The sequence below is a fragment of the Knufia obscura genome (genome assembly GCF_036327395.1).
Source record: "Knufia obscura strain CCFEE 5817 isolate CBS 148926 chromosome Unknown scaffold_1, whole genome shotgun sequence".
Taxonomy (NCBI): Eukaryota; Fungi; Ascomycota; class Eurotiomycetes; order Chaetothyriales; family Trichomeriaceae; genus Knufia; species Knufia obscura.
The window spans coordinates 2,357,262-2,379,757 of NW_027042687.1; the positions used below are offsets into that span (position 1 = coordinate 2,357,262).

The 22,496-nt window shown below is 47.5% G+C and overlaps 8 protein-coding genes across 8 annotated transcripts; 5 read left to right on the forward strand and 3 right to left on the reverse strand.

Annotated features, from left to right (window-relative positions):
• Positions 1 to 120: 120 nt before the first annotated feature.
• On the forward strand, positions 121 to 850 carry cdc42 (GTPase Cdc42; the record flags this gene model as incomplete). The annotated part of the gene is made up of 3 exons (XM_064869344.1): positions 121 to 140; positions 214 to 333; positions 409 to 850. The coding sequence occupies 3 exons, from the start codon at positions 121 to 123 to the stop codon at positions 848 to 850; spliced, it is 582 nt and encodes a 193-aa protein (XP_064734841.1).
• Positions 851 to 3,047: 2,197 nt separating this feature from the next.
• On the reverse strand, positions 3,048 to 4,118 carry PMZ80_000895 (uncharacterized protein; the record flags this gene model as incomplete). Its single annotated transcript, XM_064869345.1, has 1 exon — positions 3,048 to 4,118. The coding sequence occupies one exon, from the start codon at positions 4,116 to 4,118 to the stop codon at positions 3,048 to 3,050; it is 1,071 nt and encodes a 356-aa protein (XP_064734842.1).
• A 932-nt stretch (positions 4,119 to 5,050) lies between these two features.
• On the reverse strand, positions 5,051 to 6,226 carry PMZ80_000896 (uncharacterized protein; the record flags this gene model as incomplete). Its single annotated transcript, XM_064869346.1, has 2 exons — positions 5,051 to 5,206; positions 5,255 to 6,226. 2 exons carry the CDS (start codon positions 6,224 to 6,226, stop codon positions 5,051 to 5,053), a joined length of 1,128 nt encoding a protein of 375 aa, XP_064734843.1.
• A 909-nt stretch (positions 6,227 to 7,135) lies between these two features.
• Positions 7,136 to 8,878, forward strand: PMZ80_000897 (uncharacterized protein; the record flags this gene model as incomplete). The annotated part of the gene is made up of 1 exon (XM_064869347.1): positions 7,136 to 8,878. The coding sequence occupies one exon, from the start codon at positions 7,136 to 7,138 to the stop codon at positions 8,876 to 8,878; it is 1,743 nt and encodes a 580-aa protein (XP_064734844.1).
• Positions 8,879 to 9,523: 645 nt separating this feature from the next.
• Positions 9,524 to 10,491, reverse strand: PMZ80_000898 (uncharacterized protein; the record flags this gene model as incomplete). Its single annotated transcript, XM_064869348.1, has 4 exons — positions 9,524 to 9,950; positions 10,006 to 10,143; positions 10,194 to 10,422; positions 10,482 to 10,491. 4 exons carry the CDS (start codon positions 10,489 to 10,491, stop codon positions 9,524 to 9,526), a joined length of 804 nt encoding a protein of 267 aa, XP_064734845.1.
• Positions 10,492 to 10,932: 441 nt separating this feature from the next.
• CCT5 (T-complex protein 1 subunit epsilon) lies at positions 10,933 to 12,579 on the forward strand (the record flags this gene model as incomplete). The annotated part of the gene is made up of 1 exon (XM_064869349.1): positions 10,933 to 12,579. The coding sequence occupies one exon, from the start codon at positions 10,933 to 10,935 to the stop codon at positions 12,577 to 12,579; it is 1,647 nt and encodes a 548-aa protein (XP_064734846.1).
• Positions 12,580 to 16,181: 3,602 nt separating this feature from the next.
• PMZ80_000900 (uncharacterized protein) lies at positions 16,182 to 16,403 on the forward strand (the record flags this gene model as incomplete). Its single annotated transcript, XM_064869350.1, has 1 exon — positions 16,182 to 16,403. The coding sequence occupies one exon, from the start codon at positions 16,182 to 16,184 to the stop codon at positions 16,401 to 16,403; it is 222 nt and encodes a 73-aa protein (XP_064734847.1).
• A 2,382-nt stretch (positions 16,404 to 18,785) lies between these two features.
• On the forward strand, positions 18,786 to 20,486 carry PMZ80_000901 (uncharacterized protein; the record flags this gene model as incomplete). Its single annotated transcript, XM_064869351.1, has 2 exons — positions 18,786 to 18,876; positions 18,928 to 20,486. 2 exons carry the CDS (start codon positions 18,786 to 18,788, stop codon positions 20,484 to 20,486), a joined length of 1,650 nt encoding a protein of 549 aa, XP_064734848.1.
• Positions 20,487 to 22,496: the final 2,010 nt, after the last annotated feature.

The window sequence follows — 22,496 nt, forward strand, 5'->3', positions numbered from 1 at the left end:
TCCGTCTCGGGTAAGACCCGCTCATGATACCTCTGCAGAAAAAGCAATACTGACATCTCGCAGGCAGCCCGTGAACCCCACAATTCAGATCGTCCTGCCCAACAACTGCACAAAGGCAATATGGTTGTCGCAACGATAAAGTACGCAGATCGTCCCTCTGACCGCTATCGAACGGTCCGAGACAGAGTAATATGCTAACGGGCATGGCAACAGGTGTGTTGTGGTCGGTGACGGTGCCGTCGGTAAAACATGTCTGCTCATTTCCTACACGACCAACAAATTTCCTTCCGAATATGTGCCTACAGTCTTCGATAACTACGCCGTCACTGTTATGTGAGTCCAACTGCCCTGGCGAATAGGCATTGCGCTTTCCCGTGGTAGCAGGGTGCTAATGCGCGCGTCACATAGGATCGGAGATGAGCCATATACCTTGGGACTGTTCGATACTGCCGGACAAGAAGATTACGATCGACTACGACCTCTCTCCTACCCACAAACAGATGTCTTCCTCGTCTGCTTCTCTGTCACATCCCCTGCATCCTTCGAGAACGTCCGCGAGAAGTGGTTCCCAGAGGTGCACCACCATTGCCCCGGCGTCCCATGCCTGATCGTTGGAACACAGACAGATTTGAGGGACGACCCGCAAGTTAGAGAAAAGCTATCTCGGCAGAAGATGTCGCCTGTGCGTAAAGAGGACGGTGAAAGGATGGCTAAAGAGCTTGGAGCAGTCAAATACGTCGAGTGCAGTGCGCTGACCCAGTACAAACTCAAGGATGTGTTTGACGAGGCAATTGTGGCCGCCCTTGAGCCGCCCGTCAAGCACAAGAAATCGAAATGCCTGATGTTATAGACGATTACAAAGGTAAGTGCACAAATCCACCTTATCAGAGCACTTGCTCATATCTAGCACAGCTTTTGTTCTGAAAATCTAGGTACAAACTTTGGCATACAGCTGGAATGCATGATCATCAGGACATGTCTTTCATTGCTCAACGGATTTCACGCAGCGTTCATGTGTCTGGCGCTCTTGGAGTAGGAGTTTCCCGGACCACATCTGGAAGCATGATTGGCAATTGTCACCACGTGCATCGCTCGACCGCGAGGAAGACCTCGTTTGGAGATTTAGCAAACAATAGCTAAGCTGGGACTTCGTTTCCCACTCGAACACGAATTCCAGAGCCGCATTTTTCAAGAAGACGCAAATCGTGCTTGATGCTACTGGCACGGCATGTCTGCTCATCTGATATAGAAGGCCCCACGGTTCTCCCATGGTCACCCTGGTCGAATCGCTGGACTTCGTGAGAGCGTTGCGCGTCTTCATCCGTCCAGTCATGTTTCATTGAACTTGTGACTTGTGACACATTTCACATCGTCGCAGATATCGAAGTCTTTGTGGTTAGGCTGATTTACAGTGATTTATGCCGAACGACAAGGATTGATCCCGGAGAATAGCCCCATTTTATGCAAGCACGTTGCTGGACCGGTCGCGGTTTGCGGCCTAAATCGAGGCTAGTTTTCCGGAACACGTGGCTTGACAACTTCAGGGCTCGAGACCAGCAGCACAACAGCGCAGTCTATCATGCTACGGCAGAAAACGTCATGAACTGAGGTTACGGACTGAAAGGTAATTGAGCGCACAAGTCTGGATAAGGCGCACAATTCGAGAGTAGTATTGGACCGAATGCGGCCGAAATGGCAATGAATTATTCATAATGAGCTTGATGCACGGCGATAGCAGAGGACTTATTACTACTGTCGTTCCTTCCAGTACAGTGTGACATGCACGCATGCAGAGGAAGACGACCCTTCTACTCGCTGCCACGACCTGATCCTGTTGCAGTCGTGCCCCCTACTCAGTGGCATGCCTACTTGTGGTGTTCATCAGATCGTGGCTTCCTTATCATACCTTCGGACGTACCCTTGTCTCAAGGCTTTCCTTTCTCACAAAGGCCACGACCATGACTACTCTTTTCCGTCTTACCGTGAGTAGATCTTGCATTTATGGTCCTTGTATCCTTTCTATCTTCGTCTATCCCTATCTTGCTAGATTGTGTCTACTCTTGGAAAATCTTGGGAAAGCACGGTTGGTGTACCTTCCTTGCGGCGGTCATGCGGTTTCTCACTATAAACACGCTGTTAGCTAGCTGGATTGTACCTTCCACGATGATGGTGATTGGTTGGCAAGTGCTCTAGGGCTCACGGTTAGGTTATGCGTGCTGCTTCACTGCTCCTGCTCTGGAGTGCCAAGCTGGGCCGTGATCCTCCATATGCTCGCTGATGACCAGTATGGTACCACTTATACATCGAGGGCGATGCGATGCTTGTCGCGGAGCACGAGCGGACCCTAATCTTGATTGGATCAATGTTTGCCTGCTTCGGTGGATTGTGGAGGTGGCGACGGTGACGAGACCACTGCAGATGAGTCAGTCGGCCGAAACCGTAGTTGCGCCGATGCGAGTCGTTCTGCTTGGGTAATTGATCTGGTGTTGACTTGGTCTTTCATGCAGGAATGTCAGTTACAGTGCATGTGGCATGGATGTGGCATGGATGGCGCAGAAGCAATACCTCGGGTTACTGTAGTGTAGATGATGGGTTGATCGTCGATTTCAGGGCTGTTATGTTAGTGAGATGGAGTGGAACGAGCAACGATTTTCGGTGTGAGTACGGTACTGAATATTGAGTGGATCGGGGCAAGCTGGGTGACAGATATTATTGGAAACCGGGCGGAGAGGCGTAGGAAGTATTTTTTCACTCGTGTTGGATACAGCTGTCCAGCACACGTTTTGCAGCATATGGACAGAAATGGTCCCTCCTAGACCAAGAGCAAGTGTCATATTCTGGTACCCTTCCTCCGCCATCTTCCCGACACCCAAGTCTGTTTCTCTCACGGACGTTCGAGGCAGCTATCAAGCAGTCAATATCCATAGCCATCACGAAGGTCATCATACCGTGTGAAAATCTATTTGTTGTTCGAACACGCCGTCTCTGAACACAACATGCTTCAGTACCTAGACTCGAGCCACAGATAGTCCGGTTGCGGGATCTGTTCATGTCTGAATAGCAGCACGTCGTCTGTAGTCAGGGTGTGCCGTAGCGCTTCGAAGCTTACCGTCACCACACATATCGAATCGAAGACGTAGTACAACGAAGTACTCCCCTTCCATCCCATACGGTCGACTCCAACGCTCACCATCATCATCAGCCCCATCGCTTTGCTCACAGCGAAATGTAGCATAAAGTGAGACTCTTGCTTGATGCCCAGACAACGCCAACGCCCCAGCCAGACTGAGCGCGGATGCATACGTGCGCTGGTTTTGGAGGTATTGTTGGAACCGGCGGTCGCGGTCTTCGGGCCACGCAAGATGATCGACTAGGTTCTTGACATCGCGCTTCGTCATTTGGACCCTGGTGGACCACTCGGTCACCTTTTCTTCGGGGATAAGATCACCGCCACGGTTGGACGGGGAGGTAGGGCGGTGAACCCAGGTTGGCGTTGGCTCAGGTAGGCCTATTGCAACTTGGCGGAGGTTCTTGAACGGAAACAGAAGTTGTCGTCCGTACTCCGTGATAATGCCGTCGAGTCTGGGCCAAATGTTGAGATTGGTTGCGGCCGATAGCAACTTCCGTAGGATGTATTGGGAGAGGTTCCTGCTTGGGTAGGGGAGCCATCCGACTACGTCGTCGATGGAGCAGCTGTTTAGCAAGAGCGTTGTTGATTTGGCAAAATGCGGTAGGGCGTCGCGAAGGAATTGCTTCGAAACGAACAGCTGGATGAGTTCGAATGGAAATTTAAGCACTACTGCACCGGCCGGGAGATAACCGCCTGGTGAGTGGGCGTTGCCCAGGAGCGAAGTCTTGACAGGATGTTTAAGCTGCGAGAGTGTAATGTAGCGCCTTGCTTCCTTGTTGGAGATGGAGAATGCGTGCTCCAATATCAGCTCTCGGAGTTCTTGTGGGAGTCTGCGCCATCCAGAATGATTCGTTGGTGACTCTGGTGCTTCGTCAATGCTAGGAGCCAGCCATGGGTAGGTGCTCAGCAGGCATATCGATGCTGCATGCCAATAACTTCGTTGTAGGGCAACGAAGCCGAAGTGAGTGTTTTCGATTGTACTGGTCATGTCGCTCGGTTCTTCTTCCCCCTTAAAATCTGATAACCAATTCCTGTCGTCGGCAACTTGAGGTAAGGATTGTAGGAAAATCAAAAAAGTCAGCCACGATGCGTGAGCTGAGTATTGACAAGGCGGCGAAATTTGAGAAACTTACGCTCGAAAAGAATGTGCATCGCACAGAGTGTTAGTGGTACTCTTGGTTGAAGTGGATGTTGTTACTTGCCGGTAGAACGAACCACATGTTGCAAAGACCGAGGACGAAAAAACAGCTCAGTCAGTATGTGCATACCACCACTTTAAGACACACCTTTAGAAGCTGGTTCCATGCCCACGCGATAGGAGAGCTTCCTAATGCTGAAATGCTCTGCGCCGCATGTGGTCGAGGGCACCGACGACTGCGTCAAGTGCTACCAACGTCAGTGTGATTGTGGCCGCTGAACCTCATTGATTTCGCCGCTGCTAGGGACAGTAAAGCTCGCCTCCACTTCATTGCTTGCTACTGCCATTGTTCCAGGGTTGATGTTCGGTAGTCGAGGTAGGAAGGATCGAAAAAGGTGTTGAGGCGAGCAAGATTGGAAACATGAAGTCCCCACTGTACCGCAAATTAGGCATCAAGGCAAGAGCGCCTTAACAGCGCCACTAGCGGCATGGACGCCTGAAGACATGCCTAACAAAATAGCTGAAAGTTTGTGAGTCGTGGAATACCAGCCTCAACCATCTATCCTGCCTGTCAGGATTAGCTATGCTCAAAACATAAGGAAACGTGCGTTGCTATGAGAAATATTAGCGGTATGCGTGTAGCTGTAACAACTATGAGAAATCGTAGCCATCAATCCATTTTCTGACCTTCCTATCTTTCTTGCACAGCACAGAGTCAAACAGCACGTTCAGTGTACAAAAATGTCTCGCAGACACGTGGCAATGACGACCTGAGCACAAACCTATGTAGAAGTGGCGTTGTAAAGCAAGTCCAACACACCTGCACCCTGCTCAGCTGCGGCATCGACCCTCACAGTGTGAACTCGTCCTGCGACAGGAGCTGTCAAGTTCTCGATCACATCTCCCCAAGAGTTAAATAGCGTGCCAACCGATTGTCCCTACTACGTGTTAGTCAGAAGTACTTGCCCATTGTGCTTCCCGCTTACCTCTTCAACATCCTGTAAAGGTACAACATCCATCTGCACCCAGCCGCTTTGGCTGACAGAGACGTAAGAAAAGTTAGTGCCTTTGTATGTGTTCTCGAGGCCAATGCTGACTGTCTCTGGAGGGGCAGTATAGTTTCCTGGCAACATGGCGAGATCATCCAGTAATCGCCAGATAAATTCCTCCGAGCGCTTGATGAGCGTCTGGTTCCAATTTTTTGCAGGCCCAATCTCGAGTGTAATGGCAGGTACCCCAAAGTCAACCCAGGTCGTCTCGATGGAGCCTGGCTCACCAGGGTCGATCTTGATATGGTCCGGTTGAGCGAGCTCTGCCAGACGCTGTACACCATCTAGACGAAAGTCCGCATATGCCCACAGTGGACCGATGCTGCCGGTAGACAAAGTGTGAAAGTCGACTGCTATATCAGCATTTGAAGAGTTCGCCCAGACACTGTTCCAGATCGTGTAGGCGTACGAATCTGCTATCGAACCACCATCGGCAATACTAGCACCGGGGAAAACGCGATTGAGGTTGGTCAGGAACCCGTTGCTCGAGCTAGAGTAAAAGTTGCGCTGGTTGTGGATGTTCCCATTAGGATTCGTAGTCGGAATTCCGATGATAGTGCCGTTGAAGTTGCCTGACGAAACTACGTCACCGAGAGCAGCGAACACCCGTTGCACAACTGGGATGCCATTGAGCTCATCACCATGAATAGAGGCTGAGAGTGAGAGTCGTCGGCCGGTTTCCAATGAGCCTTCCGAGCCTCGAGCTACAAGGATCGGCACGAAGTACGGGAGACCTCCTTGAGCCTCAGCAGCGGATATCCAGTAGCGAGAGATTGTGTTGGCTGGGACATCGTTGAGGTCAAGATACTCGATGACAGGGTAGCCCTTGAGAATGTCACCGGTGAAATTCGTCTGGGCTGAAGCGAAGGCGACACCAGTGGCGAGTAGTAACGCGGCTGAAAGCTTCATGATGCTGTTTGAGGGGAAGAACGCGATATGAAGTGAGCTTACCTTCAGGAAGTAGCTGCTACCTGGTTATATCATTGTTCAGCGAGCCGCAGTAGTCCGCAGCCCGATAGCGGGAAGCTGCACGATAGCAACGTGGTAGCGAAGCCATAGCTACATGCTTGGCCTGCATCTCTCGATGAGAAGCTTTGCAACGACTGCACGAGGTGATGGATACAAGTGGTCGGGAAGCGAACGACCTTCTCAATTAGTGATAGTCGACAAGACTCGCCAAGAAGCCAAGAAAATATGCTGCAGAACATCGGCAATCGTCCAGGTAAGAAGCGACAACGAGGTTGTCACTGCTGCTATCAATGATATGAAACACTATTTAGCAATGTCTGCGATGCATTCGGGACCTTCAAGGCCATCTGGTCGTTTCTCAAGAGTGTTATACATGTGGGTTGGAGGTTGCCAGCGCCAGAATTTGGGCGGGATGAAATTTATGCCTCGTTCCAGCTTTTCAATATCCTTTCATCCTTCACCTGTTCCATGCGATAAGAAACATCGAACCATCATTGATTCTCTCTTCTCCTTGCTCTGAGCGCCTTGTGTACAATCGCCTGCTGACAGCCATTTCAACAAAAACTGTTAGAGCAGTCCAAGCTGATCAATTACAAAAGTTTTTATTCACCTACTCCGAGTCATCGAATCGTAGTATCGACAGGAACACACCAACTCGCGCTGTCTTCAGAAAACCGCAAGTCACCCTTTTCGGAACTGCAGCGGTATAGATTGTGTATGTGGCTCCGTTGGTTTGTACATAGCCATCCTGCATTCATTGCTCGACCAGCAACAATTGCATCGCTCAATCCCAGTGTGAGCGGAGGAGCCAAATTGAGTTACGCAAGAGTCGGTCTGCATACTACCGAGATGGGACCGAGGAAAGACAAGCTGCCTCAAGCCTCATTCAATGGCACGTCAACCGCCTCATCAATGGACACCGCCAAAATGCCCTACACAAACTGCCACACCCGTATCCTGGATCTCAAGCCCCTAAATCTACCAATAGACTCAGCGACGCCAGACTCAAACCTCCGCACGATCTACAAGTCCTACATAGCAGCGTCACGCACCAAAGACAAGCACAACCGGGAGAACGCCAGCAACCTTCAATCAGCGATCACCTCCCTAACCACCGGCATCGCACCACCCGTTGCCTTCCCCACCGAAACGGTCTACGGTCTCGGTGCGGACGCTACAAATCCCCAAAGCATCTCCGGCATCTTCGCAGCAAAGGGCCGACCAGCTGATAACCCACTCATCGTGCACGTCTCAAGTATCGAGCATCTAGAGCGGTGTCTCGGTGGCTCCGAGGAACAATCTGCAATCCCAGACGTCTACAGAGACCTAGTAAAGCAGTTCTGGCCTGGTCCACTAACAATCCTAATACCCGTACCTGAGGAAGGCAAGGGCGTCAAGTTCGCGGCAAACGTTCATCCAGGACAGAAAACCATCGGATTCAGAGTACCCCAGAGCGAGTATGCGAGGTTCCTGATTGCGTGCGCGGATCGGCCCATTGCGGCGCCGAGTGCGAACAGTAGTGGGAAACCAAGTCCGACTACTGCGCAACATGTCTACGATGATCTGAAGGGCAAAGTGAATTTCATCCTTGATGGTGGGAGTTGTGATGTTGGTGTCGAGAGTACGGTTATAGATGGTCTTTGCGATCCGCCACTTATCCTTAGGCCTGGTGGGTTGAGCAAGATTGAGTTACGGAAATGGGGCAGGGAACGGGATAACGTGTGGCAGCATGTTGAGAATGGATGGGAGCAGAAGAAGGGTGTGAAGAGGAAGAGGAATGGGGAGGAGAAGACGAGTGTAGTAGAGGTGAAGGCTGCGAGGTTGAATGCTGGAGTCAACGCCTCTGTAGACGTGTTTGAGAGCCCTACCACAAGAAGCCCGGCGGATGAGCACTCGGAGCTACACCTGGAGCACGACAGAGAAGATGCGCCTCGGGCGCCGGGGATGAAGTACAAGCACTATGCACCTTCGGGACGAATGTTTCTGTTCGAATCGGGACCACAGCAGAGCAAGCAGTCGAGACTGGACGCAGTGCATGCCAGAATCGGAGAATTGATGAAAGCGCAAGAGCCTGAGAACATCCCACCATTTCGAAACATCAAGCACCGCAAGCCGGAAAACGACAGCATCAAGCGGACACGCGTCGAGCCAGTGATACACGATCTGAAGATTGGTGTTTTGACGTCTACTTCATGGCCACCACTCGTAGATCTGCAGTATGAGTGGCAGAAACTGTATCCAGATTGGGGTGGTGACGATACTTGTCATTCTGTATCGGACGGGAAGAGCGGCTATTCGATGAAGTTGAGCGTCGAGCACGATGTTGCTGGCTTTGCTCGGCGGCAGGTCGAAGTAGAAAATATTGATCTAGGACAGGATGCGGTCTCGGTAGCGAGAAACCTGTTCGCAGCTCTAAGAAGGTGTGATGAGCTGGGCTGTAAATGGATATTTGCGGAGGCACCTTCGCATCCGGCAGCGGCGAACGGCTCGGTGTTGGACAGGAGCGGGCCTGACAGTCAAGATGAGGACGATGAGTTTGAGACCGTGCTAGAAAGAATGAGGAAGGCTGCGAGCGAGGTCGTGCAGGCATAATGGTGAAGCCTTGAGCAGATGACTGGCAGTAGTTTTACCCGTACGGAGCACATTGCACCGTTTCATTCAAGTGATTAGCATTCGACCCCTCCAGGTTCAGCCTCAAACGGGCGCATATCGACGTTGCAAATGCGAAGGACAGAAGCAACATCATGCATTGGCAGTGTCGAGCTTTGTACATCCATTTAGCTGATGGGCAATCATCAGGCCTCGAATGTCCAACGGAGGCACTGATCAACCTGCAGAATGTAGCTTAGATCGGAAATGAATACAATCTGCTCGTGCTGGCGCTCGACCACTCACGTGTTGAGCGTGCTGCATTGCGCACAAACCATGAACTGCTTGCTGTGTAACGCTCTCCATCATCATCAAGCAGCTCCGTGAATACTGTTGATGGCTGGTTCTCTGGCCCGTCTGAGGACAATTGAATGTCATGTTGTGGCAGACGGCTGCGGATGATGAGTGATTCGTTTTGAGACCTCCAACTGTAAGCAGTGGCTTAAGGAGCTGACTTATGCGAAACTGCCTACCGAAAAATTCCTGTCGCGGTGAAAGGTAGATGTCAGTCAATGCTTCCCATTAACTCCATGCTCCATGCCATTGCTTCAAAAGAAAAATCGTTCTGCACAAGGGTCATGACGTGGCTTATACTGACAGGTGAGCTTCGTAGAAGTCAAGAAGCCTCTGAGGACATTTCGACCGGACAAGATTGTTCTTAACTCGCGATTTCTTGCCGTTCTTGAATATCATGAGGATGTAGAGATCGCCGCTCTTTTCGTCTCTCTCGACCGTCTGAATCTCCTTGATGGTCTTCTCCCAGCTGCTGCCAGGTGGCATCCAGGAACCAAACATATCTGCGTCGTCATCGTCACTAGCTGCAGCTTCGTCTGTTTTGGTTCGTTTCTGACGCTTGGCGCTTGGTGCCGGCGAGTCTTCTGTTGCTGAAGCCATGCTTTCGTCGCGCAAAGACTTCTTGGACTGCTTCTTCTTGAGCTGCGGGTCATCTCCAGTTGGAGGCTGAGGTGCACCACCTATCTTGTGATGATAGGCGGCTAATATATCTCGTGATCCGCTAAGTTCGAGTCAGCAAGAGTCGCAAGACGAATTCATGGCATGCCAATACTCACAGCAGATTTTCCTCTGGTTCGAGAGTGTTGTCTGTGTCTGGGTAATTCTTCCACTTCACATTGTAGAGCAACACCCATGGTTGGTTCTTGCCCTTCTTCCTCCTCCATTCGTGGTCCCGGATGGTTTCCACCTCGTACCTGAGCCTCTTATTAGATGTGTGGGATATCGAACTCGAGCAATGACTTACGCTTCCTCTTCCTCATCGTCATCCTCGTCATCGTTGGATGCAGTTGGCGAGACTCTTTTCTTCTCAGCTTTCGCTGCTTTCGCGCCTTTCTTTTCCTCGATGTCGGACATTAGATCGTCTTTAAGCTGATCCTTCGCTTCAACATCGGCTTCCACTCTTGACTCAGTGTGCGCAGTCACTCCGTTTGCTGGAATGTCTATATCACTCGCATCATCCTCAGCATGAATTACTGTTCCGTGTTAGCTATTCTGATGCAAAGGTAATGCGCCTGAAGCGGGTCAAACGTACAAAGAGGCATGTCGGGTTGTTTTGTTGGTGAGAAGAATGCGAAATAAGACGATATGGTGCAAAACCTGCGCAAGCAGAGGTGTGGTTGGCGCAAGATAATGTGTAGTGAAAGTGATCGTAGAAAGAGCTACCAGCAACGCGCTTTCCTCGCATCGCGGAGAAGAGGCTGGTGGACTCCTGACAAGCGCGATTGCCTTTAAGCAAACAAAACAAACTCTCGATCTGCGGGCAAAATGAGGCAGCCAGGCCAAAAACCATTTCGTATCTGCAATTGAGGCAGGTGCGTCTAGAAATTTCAGAAACAGGCACATTGATTGTAAACATAAAGTCACGGCTTCGAGGTTGATCCTACCTGTTGCGCTCATTGCCAAAGGCCGCCCCTATATCCTCGCAATCTCTGTAACCCAAGCAGACTCAGTCACACCGCACGAGGGCGCAGACTTCCACGAACATGGCAATGCAACTGGATATGTCGAATGCCCAGGTGATGAAGGATGAGCAGGGAAGACCTTTTATAGTGGTCAGAGACCAAGGCAAGAAGAAGAGAACCGCGGGTATAGAAGCAGTAAAACAGCACATTGTTGCTGCTCGGACCGTCGCCAGTATTGTCAAGACGTCGTTAGGGCCTCGTGGCCTCGACAAAATCCTCATTTCTCCGGACGGCGATATCACGATAACGAACGATGGTGCCACGATTCTTGGTCAGATGGAAATTTCGAACCACGTTGCCAAACTGCTGGTTGAACTATCGAAGTCTCAGGACGATGAGATTGGTGACGGCACAACTGGTGTTGTGGTGCTGGCAGCATCACTACTTGAACAGGCGGCAGATCTCATTGACAAGGGCATCCACCCTATTCGGATTGCAGATGGCTACGATCAGGCATGTGAGGTTGCTGTGGCTCATCTAGATAAGATCAGTGACGAGATCCCTTTCACAAGAGACAACACATCGAACCTACTCAAGGTCGCGAAGACCAGTCTGGGTAGCAAAATTGTTAGCAAGGCACATGACCAGTTCGCACAAATTGCCGTCGATGCTGTCATGTCAGTGGCAGATCTCGAGCGGAAAGACGTAGATTTTGAGCTCATCAAGGTTGATGGGAAAGCTGGGGGTTCTCTGGAAGACTCGTTGCTTGTCAAGGGCGTCATCATCGACAAGGACTTTTCACATCCTCAGATGCCGGACGAAGTGAGAGATGCGAAGCTCGCTATATTGACATGCGCATTCGAGCCTCCGAAGCCGAAGACGAAACACAAACTGGATATCACATCTGTGGAAGAATTCAAGAGACTTCAGCAATACGAAAGAACGAAGTTCGAGGAAATGATTCAGCAAATCAAGGATACTGGGGCTAACATTGCTATATGTCAGTGGGGCTTCGATGACGAAGCTAATCATCTTCTACTTCAGAACAAGCTCCCAGCTGTGAGATGGGTAGGTGGCCCTGAGATTGAGCTTATTGCCATTGCGACCAACGGTAGAATTGTACCTCGATTTGAAGACCTCAGTGCTGAAAAGCTTGGCAAAGCTGGTATCGTGCGCGAGATGAGCTTCGGGACAACCAGAGAAAAGATGCTTGTGATCGAAGATTGTGCCAACACAAGAGCTGTGACTGTCTTCGTAAGAGGCAGCAACAAGATGATCATTGATGAGGCGAAGAGGTCACTACACGACGCCTTGTGCGTTGTACGGAACCTGGTCCGAGACAACCGCGTCGTATATGGTGGTGGTGCTGCAGAAATCGCCTGCTCGCTTGCAGTCGAGGATGCAGCTGCAAAGAACATGGGTCTGGAGCAATATGCTATGAGAGCATTCGCTGATGCCCTTGACGCTGTTCCAATGGCCCTTGCTGAGAATTCGGGTCTCAGCCCGATTGAGGCTTTGGCAGATGTCAAGTCAAGACAGAACAACGAGAAGAACTCGAGGCTTGGCATAGATTGCATGCAGACAGGCAGCAATGATATGCGAGAGCATTTTGTCATTGATCCCCTGATTGGCAAGAAGCAGCAACTCCTGCTTGCCACTCAGTTGACTCGGTTGATACTCAAGATTTCGCAGGTCATCATACCTGGGGAGGATGGTTCAGACTATTAGCGATGCGAAGCACTGCATGCAGCATAACTTGGCGTCTCATGTTTACGAAATTAGAGAAAAGCACGATGGGGAATGATATCAATGATACCCAAATCATCATTACGATAGAAACGACACAGCATTGCTGTCGCGATAGCCAGCATGTAGGAATGGGAAAGAGATGAACAGCCGCTGATGAGTGCTTGTCATGCCTAACCCTACTTTCCCCCTACCTTTGCCCTACCTCGGCCCTACCTCCGGTATACTATAGGCTTAGTAAAGTATAGAGTTTTCTCTCTCTCTTTCTACGACTTAATCTTACCTTCCTTTAAGCTTTAAGTCGTTATCTATGGACTAGCTAGTATTTAATATATATCCTTAGTAATACTCTAATTACTAGCCTTAGCGAGTCTAATACTATATATCTTTAATATCCTTATTAAATAGATAAGATATAATACTTTACTAAGTAAAGGTTTAAGATAACGGATTACTATAAACGAAAAGCTAGTAATATTTCTTTATATTTATTAAATAGGTACTAGGTATTAAAATATAGTAAATCTCTTTAATTAATTAAAGGTAACTATTAGTAAAGTATTTAACGAGATCTTATTAGCTTTAGTTATTCTTTATTATTAAATTATAAAGTAACCTTAATCTAGGGGTTAAAACGCTACTAGAAATTCGTAATAATAAGAAAATATAGTATTTAGTTAACGCGATTAGCGTAATTAATAGTACGTATATTCTAGTATATATTACTACTAGTAACTAAGCCCTATAGCGAAATAGAAAAGAATAGATTATATAAAACGTCTTTATAGTATACTTATTTAGTCTTACTTTTATTTTTATTTATATTAGCTAAAAGAAGTTTACTTATAATATCTTCGTTATAAAAAATATACTTAAGTAAGGTTATTAGCGGCTAGTACCTAAAAAGTATTATCTTATTAGTACTAAGTATATTAATACTAATTACCTTCTTATATTATATATAAAGACTTATTATTATTTAAGGAAATAAAAACTAGCTAACTAATATTCTATAGATATAAAGAAACTATTTAACTTAAGGTATTCCTAAATACGTAACGCTGTTAAGAGAACTTTTAGTATACTAAAGCGTAAGTTTAAGATACTTAAATCTATACCTAAGTTTATGTTTTAAACGTAAAGGAACTTAGTACTAGCTCTAATAAATCTTTATAACTTTATTTTATTAAGGAAAAAATACAAGGATAATAAGAATTAAGTAAAGACGATAATAAAGAATATTTTAAGAGATATAGCCTCTTTATCGTTACTAGTCGCGAAAAAGTTAAATTTAAAGGCTACTAGTTACTAAAGAATAGCTACTAAATATAATTAAATAGCGAAGGCTATATAAAATAACCATATACTTAAGTACTAGCGTTAAGAATTAAGTAGAATAAATAAAGGATAATATATAATATACTATTATTATATAGAATATATATACTATAATTAGACTTAGAAGAATTTATATTATTATTCCTATACCTTCTTAATTAGATAAGTAAAGATAAAAACTAGCTACTTATAATCTCTTTCTCTACTAAAGTTTTTATAGTATATTATATTAGTAATATAGTACCTCTCCCTCTAACTATTCTTTTCTTACTTTATTCTTTAGCTATAGTATTATCTTAATATTATACTTATACTTAAATAACTTAGTAGTATAAATAACGCGTAAAGATAAGTTCTATTACTACGAAACTATATCTTCTTATAATCGTATAATTACCTTCGCTTGTAACGATATCTCCGACTTCTTTACTTATTAAGCCTTTCTCTATTTCTTTACTAAGTTAGCTATAATACTCTCTATACTACTAGTCTTATATTTTAAAGACTTAAAAACGATAAAACTAGAAATATAAACTAAAAAAAGCTATATTAACGAGGTTATAAACGGTAATATACTAGCTCTTTATTAGTTTAATTTACTTTACGATTCGATAACCTATAAAGACTATATCTATATTAACTAAGAATTAATATTACTATCTAAAGGTTTACTAATTAGTAAATCTTTAAAATTATAATCTAATAATATTACCTTATTCTTTATTTAAGTTTACTATATAATAATAGTAGAGATAGAGTTATTATTATTTACGTCTTACGTATACTAATTAATTACTATTATTTTAAAAAAGAGGAAGTTATAATTATCTTTATAAGAGAATAGCTTATTACGCTATTATTAATACTTAGAATACTAGTTTAATACTTATTCTTATTATATATTCTTATTAGTAATAGTATTTATAGTTAAGTTAATTCTAAGACTACTCTGCTTAACTAGCTAGTTAACTTATAACTAGTTAGCTTTTATTATTACTATTTTCTTAATAACCTTAATCTTAGTTATAGGCTAGCTTTAAGTCTTAAAAGCTTCTATTATATACTATATACCTACTAGCTTAAAGCTATTATTAGCTTATAAGCTATTAAGTTTAGCTTACTTATATATCTTAATAAGTACCTTTATCTTATTAGCTAACTAGTTAATATACTTAGTAACCTTAGATATATTATACTTATTAATTATTATAATAATTACGTTTAGATTTCTTAAGAAATTTATAAGATTTCGCGTTATAATATAGTTAACTAAGTTATAGTAATTATAAAGTAAAAAATATTAACTTTTTACGAAAACGTATTAAAATAGAGCCTAGATTGACCTTTAACGCCTTAACCGTGCGCTTATAGGGGCTAATACTATAACTAAGTTATATTCCGTAGAATATAACCAGGTTTAGCGAACGCTATTAGTAGTACAGAATATGACCAGGTCTTATGACTTGGAATATGACCTGGTCACAGAGTTGGCGAACAGGCCCTAAGCCACGGGCGTCCCTCATGTACTACAGCACACGCCAGATCGGAGTCACGTGCCTTCACGCTACGTAGGCGACTTGAAACATGCACGTCCACGGTCCAACGTAGACTCCGCGCGGAAGATCAACGTGGCCGCACAAGCAACAAGGTTAAGAACTGGCGTACTCCCGAGACGCGAGATTGGATGCTTACAGACGTTCCACAAATTCGTGAACCGACGTCAATATACCACCTAACGTCTCTCTGGTCATCGCTCTTTGTACAGTACTGGCGTGCCCCTCAGTGTTGATATGAGCGTCACCTTGATATTCCGCGTGGAGGCAGACTCGGTACTTTGGCATGCTCTTGTAGACACCATCTATAAGCCGCAGCTCGCTATGCAGATTACTGATTACTGACTCGAGATGATGTTCAACATTTAGTTGGCCTCACCTAGTAGGAAAATGCCGCGAAACACGATCGGTCATATTCTACCTCAGATCTTTCAAATTCCATGCCTACGAGCTCGAAGATGTCATCGAATACCTAGAGGTCAATGGAATCCTCCTTCAACAATTCCGTGCATGGCGCACGGCCCTCTCCTCTATCTCTCGCGACGACATCGTCTATGTTCGCTATGTGGGATGTACAACGCAGACACCTAAAGGCAGAGTTCGAGACGATCTTCGAATGGCTTAAAGGAAGAAGACAAAAAGTCAAAAGTGCTTCATTTCTTTGCGGCTGTCTCAACATTATTTCCGGATATCATGTCTATGGTAAAAGTCTACGAGTTCGTGCAAGCAGAGGTTATGGAAGAGTATTACTATAGCGACATTGGAGACGCTCGTGAGCAGAGTCTGATCGCGATCATTGGTCTGAATATCCTCCTCAACAAGGACCCTGGAGGTATCGCCATCCCTATTGAGTTCTCGGAAGAGCTCGTCGCTGATTTATCGACGATGAGAACAGCAACGGTCAGCGGCTTTTAGAAAGCTCTACCGTGCTCTTCTGCTATCGCAGAAAGAGTCGCAGCTTATGTCGAAGCCTGTCACGCCTACACAGCCTCGGACCCAGAAAGGACAGGAATTTCAAGGACTTGCTCCAATGTTCGTAGAGTGCAAGCCTGTCTATAGCAAGCACAACCGCCGACGATACCAGGGACAGCATGGACACCATTGGTGATGCTCGTTGATTCTGCCTCTCTAAAGTCATTCAGATCAGGAACCAGGCTGTGTGATGAGACAAGCCAGACCTGGATCTGTCAGTCCGAGATGCGTACGCTATGAACGCGGATCCCCACAATCCGTGCAGCTTCCGCTCGCGTACTATGCCCAACGCGATTGATAACCTATCCGGAAATCTGGTACTCATACGCACTGGGCCGGGCGCACATTTTCTGTTGTCTCGATCGAGCCTATCATTTCGTAGAGTAACCTCTCCGAAATTGCTACCTTGCAATCGCACCGAGGCCGACGCCGTGACCGTCCAAGCTTGTATAAGTAAGCTCGCATACACCTCAGATCACGTTACAATTGCTGACAGCTTCTACCATTACGCTAGTAGCATTCAGGCACTCGTGACTACACGAACATCACCCAAACTTTCGGTGAACCAAGGCCAGGAGTATCCCTTCCTCGAAACCTTCGACAATAACACAGTGAAGCGCAAGCGAGATCTGCTTCACTATAATGTTGCCAATAGTGCTCTCACGCATCGATGGCGAAGCAACAGGCCACCATGACTGTTGACGGCCAAGGTCACGAGCTGTGCTCCCCCACATCCACATCCCGGCCACCGTCGCGGTGCGAAGTTGCTTCTGTGGAGTCAAGATGGATACCCTCACCGACACCATTCATCTCGACCAGCTCTCAGGCCACGTGCACGTCTGCACTGCTTTGGAGTCAGCGCTGCAGGTGGTCAGCTCCATGATCACCGCAGCCAACTGCATACTATCGTTTCAACATTCATATCAGAAGCAGCGATTTGTGTACTGTAATGTTGCATATTACTATTACTTGGTTATCTGTGTCACCAGTTGCCAAGCGATAACTCACGGGGAATTCAGGGAGATGCACAAGCGAGATCAGATAGCATAGACCGTGCCGCACGAATCCGTCAAGATATCATGAGCCTCGGAATCCCGCCTACGGAGTATTTCCATTTTTCATCAACGGATATCATTGCTTATGATGCATGTTGGGATGCACGTAGGAGCAGAGATCATGGCAGTAACCAAGGCATTGTCTCTTGCGTTGCACATGGCAATTCACGACCAAGGATATTGATTGTAACAATGCAATTTGCTTTTGTTCAGGAAGTCAGCAGGTACAATGGGTGCGATGCCACTGGTAAATGGTGACAGCACCTGCCTAAAAGGTGGCGGAAGCTGTTTTCGGTGCGCTTTAGCAAGGACCGGCCTGGGTCGTCAGCGTTCAGATACTTACTGTTTTGGGCCGTGGACAGGTTAGGGCGGACGTGGGATCGCTAAAGTCGCAACTTTGCCGATACTCTAGGGCGCTTCTCGAATGCAGGCAAGCTCGGCAGGATCTAACCAGCACATGACCAGCTTCTTAGTGGGTGCAACGGTCCACAGACCCCTGGTCGGCGATTCAAGCACCGGCTGCAGCACTTGTACTGTAAGCGTCCTCAGCCCCTAGTACTAGCTGCATGACAGACGGGGGGACCACTAGCCTCTACATACAAGCGCAGCCGGCTCCGGCTAACGAAGTCAACTGCAAGCCTAGAACTCTATCTGGGCATCACGAGGTGGAGGTGTTCCAAGCGGTGCCAGTGTCACAGACCTCCTCCTCTCTGTTCTTCGTTTGTCATTTCAACCTTTACACGATCTTTCACGCCGGAAATCGATTGCCCTTTAACCTGGAAACAGGGATCGGTAGCGTCTGTGCTGCCAGACTTGGGGCGTTAAAGGTCAGGGCTCAGAATGGCCGCGGTCACGGTCTTTCGTATCCACTCATCTTATCCTCTCGCCCTGGCACGCCCGTTACAGCCCGTTGTATATTGTCGTGCATTGCCGCTCCCTGCTCAAAAACCTATTCCTTCTCCCACAGTACCACGCGTCGACACACATATTGTCATTGTTCGCTCCTCGCCCTCACAAGCCACGAAAGTGTTGACTGTTCGGTTGACCGATACTGCGGTTTCTGCCCGTGTTCCCTGACATCACACACGGTTTCTGCTCGGCACATTGAACCGCAAACGGCACGAATTTTTTGAATAAGCCTGCGCCGACCCTCAGAGGCACTTCCCCATTTCGACATCACGCGATAGATTATACGAGAGGCAATATCCCCTGTTATTGAGGAGGGTTTCACCTTGACGGACAGCCCACACGCGGGCGCAAATCGACCAAAATGCTTCACGCACCGGTCTTGCAACTTGATGCTGCTCGAATGCACGAAATTGATCCGAGAAATGTGGAGAACCTCTTTGGGATGTGGACTGGTATGTGAAACCTAGACTTTCTAGACCTGGCAGTGCTGACGACTGTTCCAGTTTTCTCAAAGTGCTCAAGCACCATTCCAGATGGCAAAAGACTGGAGAACTTGAGCTGGCGAGTGTGGGCCCGAGAAACGCTTTGCTGTCCACCACAACCTGACCAGACTATCGTTCCTGCCATCGATATTCCTCTGCCGCCAAAAGACGATGTGCCTTCCTTATCGAGCTCACCGGGATCAGATAGTGATCACGACTCTATCAATAGCTGCTTAGAGAACTCGGCCTTGAGCAAGTCCAGAGGCAAGGAAGCGCACCTGACGCCACGTAGATTGGAAAGAATCATTACGAATATACAAGGACAAAAGACCTTCGAGCCTTTGGACCCTGAGATCCAGGAGGCCGTTGACAGCAAGATGTCGCCAGAGAAGCAGTCCGGTCATCAGCAGCAATCATCCAGCTCAGATCGATCCGAGAACTTTGGCACCGAATCCTCATGTATGTCGACAGCAACAAACACTACCGCCAACACACATAGCACCGAGCGCGAAAGCACGCACAGATATTCAGATACTAGCGCATCCTCCGATGGATTAATCAGATCAGGTAGTGTCGTGCATGGCTTCTCGCCGGTTCCGTCAATACGTTCAAGAGGCAGCTCGACACTCATCAAGAACTTGCCGATACTTGCATCCAAGAACGCTACAAAAGGTGCACCACCAAAGAAGGTCGGTATGTTCACACTTGGGGGTTCTTCTGAAGACGACGAAAGCTCGTTCGAGCAACAGATGTCCTATCGCAAACATCTCCTGGAGCCGAGAAAGAGCAGCCTGTCAAAGAGTCTCACTCGAGACCAGCAGCCTCAACAGAAAAAGACTACCTCGTTCCGAGAAGTTGTCGAACAGCACACGATTCAAAGTGGTAGTCCGGCAGACGACAATGCCATCGCTAGTGACGATGAAGACGATGAGTCTGTCGTCGATGACTCTGCGATAGAAGAGGATGACGAGGAAGGGTGGGAAGACGAACAGCCCGAAGAAGAGAAGCCACCTTCTCAGCCAATCTTCAAGCGGGTCGACAGTACGGCCAATTTACCAAGTCGCCGATCAGTGCTTACTGCTGGTCTAACTGAAGGTGATCGTGCCAAAGGCCTGATGAATGCTGCTTCAAGGTCCTCACCAGCAATACGTCGTATGGACCAAACTTCGTCTCACCACGAACCGTCAGTCTCAGGTTCACCAGAGGCACAAAACGAAGACGCTCTCATGATGGCTCCTAGAAACATGAGCCGTGCTATCAACGTTCCACTACCTGCCAACAAGGACGCATACACAATGGCACACTCTCCTCGCACGACAAGAAGAAACATGCTCTCAACAGAGTTGACAGAGTCTCTGCGAAAGAACTTGCTTTGGGAGCGGCAACAGAAAAACACGACCGTCAATGCATTCCTCAAGCGCGAAGCTAAGTCCATGGCTAATCTGCAGCGCGCTGGTCAGATGGCTGCAGCACAGCCTCAGCCTCACCGTGCATTGCTACAACGAGACACCACAAAGACTAATAATTCCTACAACGACTATTTCAACGTGGCCAACGAATATCATACTAAAGGTTGGTAGTCCGTTACGCAATCACGACAGCATATACATACGTTCACGGACGCGAGTCCAGGTTTGGAAGGGATCGAGCGTTCAAGCCATCCTACTATCTATTTTTGATTGTTTTGTTCTTGCGTTCAAGCGACTGTTACGACCGGTAAGGCAAGCATGAAGGACAGGCAGGCATTGACCATGGTCAATTGGGTGGCAAAAGCATGGCTCGGTTATGAGCACGATATGATTGATTTGAGGTACACCCTCATAATGACGGATCACGGCTGATTTCGGGTGGTTGATCGGTGAAAAGTTTATACCCGGTTGAGCATTTCAAGGGTGGCATATACCAAATCTAGCAAGAGCGGTGAATATGAGAAGAGAGTCAGCAGCTGTTCGACATCTGCTACTAGCTACCACTATCTTTGCTTATGAATAACAATCCCGGGAACTCTGCTGACTCGATCCTGCCAGCGCATCGTGGCAATACTTTTATCAAGTCATTTTCCATGATACCACCCTGACTAACACATCGCCGAGGTACCTGGGACTCAGATTCACCGCCTGATGCTCGTGTTCAATTTTCGTACCTGTTTTCGCCAACGGCTAAAAGGAGGGCAAGTTCGGAGCATGACCGATACATGACTTTTGTCGATCACATGCCTCGCAGAGAAGTACTGCGAGTTGCGAAATACTTCATTAGCGAAAGTGTAAAGTCCATCTCGTGCGCTGCAAAGGAACATTTCGAACCAATAACGCATAACGTATCGAATTCCCGTTGGGCTAGGCGTCCTCGTCGAGCTGTACAAGGTGCAGAGTAAATAATACTGCTGTCCAATCGCGACGCGTGGAATCTACTATTTTACAGCCACTTCCGTGGATTTCGTGTCATTCTTGTTACCTACTGGCGCGCACGTCTTCCAAAGATTGTTATACGCCTTTCAAGCTTCCCGCGTCTCACACATAGACTCAGCATAGCCATCCATGGCGAGGACATGGCTGAAACCAGGGCTGGCAGAGCCACGTCAAGACATCAAGAGAAGGGACAACTTAGTCTTATTAAGTTTGCACAACGCAGAATCAAGCAGTATCATGAAACATCAATTATGGTTACAATGGTGCCACTATGCAGGTACAGCCTCACTCATCAAATTCGAGAGATCACGCGCCGCGCGTCTGGATCACGAGGGAATCGTTGGAGACGAGTGGAATGGACATCAGCTTCGAGACCTGTTGATCGTATGCGCCGAGAGTACACCGCGTTGAACAGTGATTTCTTAGCATAACTCCGTCATTGCTCCTGTGCGGACGAGGGAGACGATCTACATAGCTCGGTGCAACACACCCGACGGCAACCGAGGCGGAATAGGTACCAAAGTTGCACCTCCAACTGTCAGAATCAAAGTCGTACCTCGTGACTTGACATGGCCGCAACATCGCTGCTTGTTAACCAGCGCTGTCAGTCACGAGTCTCAGTACCACGTAGCCGACATTCCAATATCAAATGAACAGCTCGGTGACATCAGATGGATCACCGTAGGCCGCTGGAATATAGTCAGCCATAAACTCGTACTACAGTCGTCGCACAAAAAGCCTGGTTTCTGAACCTCCAGGACGAAGCATCTGCAACGTCGTTTGCCGTCTGGTTCAGGTCCACGCAATCGACGTCGCAAGGCTAACTGGAAAAGGGAAAGCTCCTTCGACAGTTGTAACATACGAGTTTCCTTGATGACGGCGCAACGCTACACCCTCCTAACGTTCGGGGTACGAATTTCTGGCAGAATGTATCGGCTAATGGATACCTTTGGCAACTTTCCTGACCTGATCCTGACGTTGCCCTTTGGGATAGCGTGGGGTTGATCTTTTCGCTCTAGTGGCACAGGTAGCGACGGAGCGTGAGCAGCAGACTTCTCGAACTCCAGATAGTATTCACCTTTGACTGGTTGAACACTTAGTGCTTGCGTCAACGACGCGCACCTTACTTAAAGGGCAGCCGCTATCACCGAAAAGATTAGGTCAGAAGAGTTCTGACCAGGT